Below are 8,219 nucleotides of genomic sequence, written 5' to 3'. Positions count from 1 at the left end.
ACTCTGTCTTCCCTCTGTGGCTGCCCTGGTGGTACATTCCTGGCAGGTGGATCCCAACTGAGAGCAGGAGGGAATGGCTTTTCATGTGGCTGAAGCTGGCTCCTCTTGGTCACTGCTTAGGGTTGTCGAATTTTCTGACACAAAATCAAACATGCTTGCCCCGCCCCTTCCCCAAGGATCTGCCCGTGCCCCACTTCTTCACGGTCGGCCCCCACTCACTCCATCCCCCCACCCTCTGTTGCTTACCTGCCCCCAGCCTCACTCACTTTTACCAGGCTGGGGCAGAGAGGGGTAAGAGCCTTAGGGTGGCACCAGGGGTGAGGGGTTTGGCATGCAGGAAAGGGTGAGAAAGGGGGTTGTGGTGTGGACTCTGGGAGGGAGTATGGGTGCAGAAGGGGCTCAGGGATGGGGCAAAGGGTTGGGGCATGGGAGAGGATGTGGGGGGCAGGCTCCGAGAGGGACTTTGGGAGCAGGAAGGGTTCCAATCTGGGGAAGGGGTCTGGAGTGTGGGAGGGGGTTGGGATGTGCACGTTATGCGCTGCCTGCGTGCAAAGGCATTGCCTCTGAAGTAGCCATTGGCTGTGGTTCCTAGCCAATGGGAGGAACCACTTTGGGGCGGAGGCTGTGCCTAGGCACTGGACATGCTGGCTGCTTCTGGGAGCCCCATCATGCCAGGGCAGACAGCAAGCCTGCCTTACCCCTGCTGGCTGGAATTCTAGTGGTCTGGTCAGCAGTGCTGACCAGAGCCACCAGGATCCCTTTTTGACCAAGTGTTCCTGTTGAAAACTGGGCACCAGGCAACCTGATCACTGCTCTGTGCTGTGCAGCAACTGCCTGAGAGAGCCCAGCTGAGGTGGTGGCAGGCCCCTCCATCCCACACAGGTCCAGATGCTGGGGACAGGGACTAAGTGAACCAGAAACAGGCTGTGGTGTAGGAAGGACTCTACTTGCTCGGCCCCTGTCCCTGGCAGCCAGGCCTGAGTGGGGGACAGCCCACCACTACCACCTCCCCAGCCAGGCTCTCGCAGAAAGCCAGTACTCTTCACTGAATAGTCCACTGGAGTGGCCAGCATGAAAAGTGGCTGCTCCTGGCCCTTCCACTCCTTGCCCAGTCCAGCTGTCAGGGACAGAGCCAAGCATGCCAGGAGACAGATGAAGTGGGAGAAAGACAAAGCAGCTTTCCCTCCCTTCCCAGCAGCCCAAACAGAAATTTGGGGGTGCATTTCACCCTGTCCGCTTCCCCACAAATGTCACCTCAGGCTATACTTCTTTATCAATATTTTGGAGAGTATTTCAGAAGGCCACAGAACTCACTGGCCAGACCCACAGAAGCTCCATCAGGAAAAAAAATAAAGCCTTTGGGGGATGTGTTTCAGACCAACAGAAAAGATATTAACTTAATGAATAATTGACACACAATTGGAAAAAATCAAATTTCCTGCACAAGTCCAGGACGTTAGTAAAGTTTTTATTGAGCATGTTAAAGCTTTTGACATTTCATGTCAGCAAGGTTGGAGGAGACAAGGAAAGGTCCCCAATTATGTCATCTAGAGAAGTGGTGTCCTCAGGGTTAGCAGGCTAAGCGATGCTTTTTTTATTCATTTCATTTTTCCTTTACCACCCATTGCTAAAAGAAAAACAGACACACATTTATATATACAATAAGGAACTCATGTTATATTTATTTAAGGGGACAGAGCTGGGGCAGGGACTCAGGGGGCTGAGGCCAAGTAGGGCTGGATTCATCTTTGGTGGGCCCTGGTAGCTGTACTGTGGTCCTTTCCCCTGCTTGGCCTCAGCCCCCTCAGTCCGTGCCCCAGCTCTGCCCAGAGTCGGCCCACAATATTTTGGCACCTGAGGCGGGGAGCTCAAATGATGCCCCCATCCCCCTCGCTTGGGCCAAAACTTTGAAGGTCTCAATTCTCTGGGTCCTAGTGGCACCCCCCTACAGTATGGCACCTGAGGCGGCAGCCTCAGTTCGCCTCATGGTAAGGCCAACCCTGGCACTGCCCCTTCCTGCAAGGCTCTGCCTGCTGCTCACACGGGAGAGAGGGCAGAGAGCAGTAAACAGCAGGCAAGGCCTTGGGCTGAGCTGATGCAAGGCCTTGTGGTGGAGCAGAGGGTGGGACCATGGGCCAGGAATCAGTCCCCTTCTGTGTGTGGGCCTTGCACCATGGCTCCATTATACATATGAGCCTTTGACACCTGATCGCCTGTTGAAAATTGCCCAGGCATAACTGTCTGAAAATTGCTCAAGGACTTATACAAAATGAGTTGGAGTTCTCTATCCAGTTTCTAGTGTGCCACAAAACCACCACCATACTTACAGTCCACGTCAGCCTTGTCCATGGCCTAGTCTGAGTTTACTCCTGACCTGTATCCAGCAACTGCTTGCCAGGCCTTTGGACCAATTCCAACCTGGCTTTGACCCTCAGCCTGCTTCCAGATATGGATGGTGATCTTGATTTGGCTTGGTATGGACTCTGACCCCGTTCTGACTCACAGCTTGTGCCTGTATCCTTGTTTCACTGCTGCCCTCAGCCCTACCCTAGCCTCGACCACTGCTCCAACCACCAGGCCTGTCCAACTAGAAACTGAAGTCTGACATGCCTTCCTTTTCCCATACTCCTACCAACTCATCCTGTCCTCCTACCTTCCATTCAAACCATCCTATAATCTACTTCATAGCACATTAGGACCACACTTCTGATTTGGGACCTCCCAGAATATAATAATCATTAATCATTAATAATCAATGCTAATTGAAAATTGATCAGTACTAATTAATAATTAATAATAAAATATGCATCTTGCCCAGTTTAATTTTCAATTTGTCTTAGTATGTTCATATTCTTTCAGTATTGTAGAAAGTCTTTCTCTTTTTCTTTCTTGTATCACCTGAATGAAGGCCCCATTATGCCATTGTGCCAGGCACATACAAATACAAAGGCAGATCATATGTTTCATGTCATTAGGGCTACGTCTACACTCACGGCTTCTTGCGTAAGTAATATGCAAATGAGGCTAAGCGTGGAATATCGCCGAGCGTCGTTTGCATGCCTAATGAACCACCATTTTTTTCAGAAGTGTCTACACTGCCCCTTCTTGTGCAAGAAAAATCTTCTTGCGCAATGTCGTTACACCTATTACTTTTCAGGAAAAACAGCGTTGCACAAGAAGGTTTTTCTTGCGCAAGAAGGGGCAGTGTAGATGCTCCTCGTGCAAGAGCCTCTTCTGAAAAAAATGGTGGCTCATTAGGTATGCAAATGAGGCTCGGAGATATTCCACGCTTAGCCTCATTTGCATATTACTTGCGCAAGAAGCCGCGAGTGTAGACATAGCCAAAGAGTTTACAGTCTCTTTCCAATGTCTTCATGCTTTTCATTTGTCTGTACTTCCAGTCGGTCAATATATTTTTGGTAATGAGACACCAGCAATAAATGCAGGTTTCTAGGTATAGCTAACCCAACTTCTACAACCATTCTCTACATTAGGGAATTTTTTTAAACATTTCTGATGATTGCTATAGCTTCCTCATCTACACTGGTTTCAGCAATGATGGGAATTCCAGTGTAGATGAATCTCTGATTGCTGTCACTATTTTTAACAGTATAAACTATATCTGCTGCAAGCAGAGTTCTGTGTCATGGTGGTAAAAATGCCAGCAGTAGCTGGCTATCCAATTCTACTGGGATTTGTAGAGAACTCAGTGCAATGGAACCTGGATTAGCAACAGTGAGAAATGTTACGGATTCCCTAGTGAGAGCATGACCCCACAGAGAAATGATTCTCTCTGATGCCAATGCTTATGAAACCCAAAACTCTGTCAGATCCCTTTTTTTTCCTGCCAGCTTATAAGGCATTATTTTTTCAGAAGCTTTCTAATTTCTGCTTCTGACTGACTATGAAGTAATAAGCAGGAGAAACATTGTTCACTGCAGCAGCTTTGCATAGCCACATCTGTTCATATTATGTCATTTAAAAAAGTATATGTTGACATTTCTGAATGAATGAATCTTCCATAGAATTATAAACAATAAAAGGACTTTAACTTACAGACAGACTGGACATTGGATGTTGTCCCACCACTTCGTATTCCTCCTCCATGAGATTTAGCTTCCTGGGACATCGTTCCAGATGCCTTAGTTCCACTGGTGATCCCACTAGCGGTGTAACCTGATGAATGGGTTGAGCTTTTGGCACCTGCAACAGTTACAAATCGTGTGTTGATAATGATATCTGGGCTGGAAAGGGCCTCCTGGGACAAGATGCCATTTTAAAGCCAAAAACACTTACTTCCACCAAATGTTTCAAATAGAGATATCAAAAATAAATACAAAGAGATGGCTAGTCACTCATCCCATTCCACCATATGCAAGAACACCAGCAATTTGCAACCTTTTGGCTATTGCTGTTTCCAGGGTAGAAGGACACAGGCCTATTTAGAATCCAATTCTGCCATATTTCCATGCCAATGTGGGTGTAACATCCCAAAGGGGCCATGCAATGCGTCTCTAAATAAGAATCCTCAGATGTAACAGATCAGCTAGAACTCTGGGATGAAGAAGTGGTTAACAGCACTTTGGCTCAATAGAGCTTTCTACAATAAAGGCCTAAGGACCATCCTAAGCCTTATCATCTTCCACTTGAAGAGTAAGGTGCTTTTCTTTGACTTGCATTCTCAAAGATAAATAAATAGCAGAATATTGCTATATTTAAAAAAAAAATCCAAAACCAAACACTCCACTGCACACACTTTTCCCTCTGGGAGTGAGGATGGGAGAACAAATAACATGTGACATGTGTAGTCATGTAGCTTAATGTACGGCTGGAAAGTATTCAGATACCATGGTGATGAGTGTGGTATAAAAGCCTATACTAACTAACATAGAGAGACTCTGAACACTGTTCAGATGCTGTTGCAGACAGAAACCATCTCTTGCAAGTGTTCATGTTAGGGTAAGCATGAGGGGGGTATGTTTATCTAAAGAGGAAAGGTTAAAACACAATGTTAATGAGCAAGATTTCCCATGAACACCTGTGCAAGTGAAAATAGAACTTCTCATTCTCACCCAGAGAGGCACAGCATGTATGACAAGCTTTTCCATTGCAGAGAGCCTAAGCCATCACCTACTCTGGGAGGCATTATAGGGCTAATATTTTCACAAGGATAAGGACTATTCTGGAATATCTCCAAAAGGCAAAGGGATAGTTTCCTTTAGCATCAAGCGCAAAGCCTTCTCTTCTCTAGAAATGTGTTTCCCATATACACATATTGGATATAGTCATTGCAAGTGTAACCATATACTCTGCTAAAGCTTTACCTCCTGTCTGCGACTGAATGAATCTTGGCAGATGGAGGAAAATAGGAATTCATTCCTCTGCTTCGATTAGTGTCCTTCCCACAATTATCACTAGTAAAGTGGTAACTTTTTTTTTTGCCAGTGTTTGTCACACCAGGCTGTTTTTTAAATACCAGTGGAGTAAACCTGATAGCCAACCACATGATTTACGTCCACTTTCTTATTCTGGGACAGCCTCACTCCAGAACTATTAAGTACCACTATAATCCATGTCAAGAAGATGACTGTCCCCTCTCACCACTACCCCCCGGCACTGAACCAATCCAAAATGTTGCTAAATAAAAACAACCTAAACCAGTCAGCTGTCATAGCTCAGATTTGGTTTTTCACTGTTCTTAGAATGTTCTTGTGTTCAGTTATTATTTTTGGAAGGCTGCCCATATTTTTCTAAGAAATGGAATTTAACAGTTTATTTCAGCAAAACCTGAATGGGATTGCATGAGAGCAAGAAAAGACACTTCAATAGCATAAGGGCATGATCCCTGCCAAATATCAAAAGCCGTGCTCACCAACCAGTAGATTGGGATCTACTGGTAGATCCTGGAAGCACTCACAGGTGCTCCTGACTGGTTTGGCCAAGAGGTTACCAAGTGCTGCCACTTCAGTAGCCCCCCACCCCTGCCTCCCTGCTGCTCATCTCCTGCCCTTTGCCTTGGAGCTGCCCCTCTCCCCAGGGAGCCTCCTGCTCATTGTGCAGGGCAGGGGAGGAAGAGGTAGGGGGCTGATGGAATCAAGGTGCCCCATCCCACTCTGTATCCTAGCTCCACAAAGCAGAGAGGGGGCACAACAGGACTTGGGATGGAATTTGCTGGCTGCTTTAGGGAGTGGTGCAGGTAACCCTGCCTTAGCCCTACTGCACCATCACCCAGGAGTCACGTGAGGTAAGCTGGAGCCCACATCCCAAAATCCTACCCAATCATAAACCCCCTAGTGCTCCCCTATCCTAAGGACCCCAGCATCCAAACACCAAACCCCCTCCCACATCCCTACTGCCTGCCCCAAGAGCAGCTCAGAGCCCCTGTCGCACTTCAGATCCCTTAATCCAACACCAGAGCCTGCACCCCAACCCTCTGCCACAGCTTGGTGAAAATGAGTGAGGACGGGCAAGAGAGGGAGTTTAGAGTGAGCAGGGGTGAGACCTCAGAGAAGAGGAGGGAAGGAGCCGGGCCCAGGGTATTTATATTTGAGGTAGATCTTGGATTGCATTTAACTTCAAAAAGTGATCTCTTGCTTAAAAAGGTTGCAGACCCCAATCAAAAGCCTGCTGAAAACAATGCAGAGGTGGGAGTTTCTGAAAGAAAAGGTTGGAAGAAGCCTTTATAATGGAAAGTGGCAGGTAACATCAATAGATGGGTTGCTACCAACTCCTACTAAAATATATGTGTAAGCTTATGAGTGCCTCTTGTATGTGAGTGAGTGGCATATACGGGCGTATCTACATACAGATCTGGTCTACACTAGAGTGGAAGGTTGATTTAAGATACACAACCTTAGCTACATTAATTGCATAGCTGGAGTCAACATATCTTCACTAGACCCACTAAATTGAACTCTGGAAGATCGACTTTGGCAGCGTTGATCTGCATAGGGTAGACATGGCCACAGTGTGTTAAAAATACATGATAGTTTTCAAAGAACTGCACACATGCAGTAGGCAACCTTAAAAATGTACCATTTACCACTGCTGCTATTGTTTTTAATATTGCTATTCCCTACAAATAAAATAGAATTACCATAAATAGAGTCATCTTAAATTTCATAAATAGTGTTTAAATGATTATATTGGCAAGTGGGAAATTGTTGAGTGTACCCTGTAGATTTTTGTATGCATGTGAGTACATATATGCACATCTATACATATATATAATTGGTTCCATAAAAACCTCAGTTATATTGGTCAATCATTTTTACTTCAGTGAAAATTGTAGGTTAGAAGAGAATACTTAGAGCTTATGTCTAGGGCAGAATTGTATAATCAATATTAGGTTCTTTTTACCTTTTTTCTTTAAGGTGCAGTAACCATTCATTTCTTTGCTATACAAAAGAAGAAATTCTATCACATACCCATTTCTTGCAGGGTAGAAGTAGTTCCTCCAGAAGGCACACCTCCTCCATGGCTTCTTGACTCTGTGGACATCATCCCAGAGCCAAGTGATCCTCTTCCTATCCCATCTGGGGTAAAACCAGCATTGTGGACATTTTGGTCTGCCATCCTTCCTTCTGCTTTTTCTGGACTGAAATGAAATCCTGGGCAGAGCGCATGCCCTATAAATACTGTTGTAGGCAGCTGAAACAATGCAGGGAAGGAAACGAAACTGAAACCTTACGGCAGTTTCCATTTACTGAAAAATGAAACATCACAGCTCCGTGATCACTTTGTCCTTTTATCATTTTGCTTCACTCCCTAACATAATTACATATGTGAGAAGGAGATAGTGTAACTGCATAACTCCCTTCTGGGGCTACAGTCTATGCACAGGGACATTTAGCAAATGCATTTAGCAAATGCATAAACTACTCCTAAGAATTGGGAGAGGGAAGGGCAGACAGTTAACTCATTTTCCCCCTCCCCTTGGATTTGCTTTGGAAAGTTAAATCCAAACTTCCTGGATGCTGCTTTTGTTGGTCTTTGTGTTGTTACTGTTAATTGTACTGCAGCAATATTCAGAGGTCCCTCTGAAGATCAGGACTCCTCATGCTAAAAGACATTTTCTGCCTTGAAGAACTTTCAACCCAAACTAAGGATTGATATACACAGGGAAGTTTCCCAGCAGAATTATACTAGTGTAGCTTCCCCGGGGATGCTCGGGAATAAGAGTGCCTTTCTCTAGGGGCAGGTCTTCATTACAGGGTTAA

The 8,219-nt window shown here is 45.6% G+C and overlaps 1 protein-coding gene across 1 annotated transcript; it reads right to left on the bottom strand.

Moving 5' to 3' along the window:
• Window positions 1–1,452: 1,452 nt before the first annotated feature.
• On the bottom strand, window positions 1,453–7,619 carry LOC149525351 (uncharacterized). The gene is made up of 3 exons (XM_089776478.1): window positions 7,428–7,619; window positions 4,057–4,203; window positions 1,453–1,627 (listed from the first exon to the last, which is right to left on the bottom strand). Exons 1-3 carry the CDS (start codon window positions 7,573–7,575, stop codon window positions 1,599–1,601), a joined length of 324 nt encoding a protein of 107 aa, XP_089632604.1. The 5' UTR covers window positions 7,576–7,619; the 3' UTR covers window positions 1,453–1,598.
• Between the last annotated feature and the right edge of the window lie 600 nt (window positions 7,620–8,219).

Source organism: Pelodiscus sinensis, chromosome 2, assembly GCF_052426305.1.
Source record: "Pelodiscus sinensis isolate ZL-2025 chromosome 2, ASM5242630v1, whole genome shotgun sequence".
In the NCBI taxonomy this organism is placed as follows: Eukaryota; Metazoa; Chordata; order Testudines; family Trionychidae; genus Pelodiscus; species Pelodiscus sinensis.
This window is presented reverse-complemented; position numbering and strand designations above follow the sequence as displayed.

Bases quoted from the DNA above. Each gene is read 5' to 3' on its own strand.
- LOC149525351 (XM_089776478.1), bottom strand. From the start codon at position 7,575: ATGGCAGACCAAAATGTCCACAATGCTGGTTTTACCCCAGATGGGATA. The intron at 4,204-7,427 runs GTATGTGATAGA...TAACTGTTGCAG, and splicing joins TTCTACCCTGCAAGAAATGG to GTGCCAAAAGCTCAACCCAT. The intron at 1,628-4,056 runs GTAAGTTAAAGT...TTTTTCTTTTAG, and splicing joins ATCCAATGTCCAGTCTGTCT to CAATGGGTGGTAAAGGAAAA.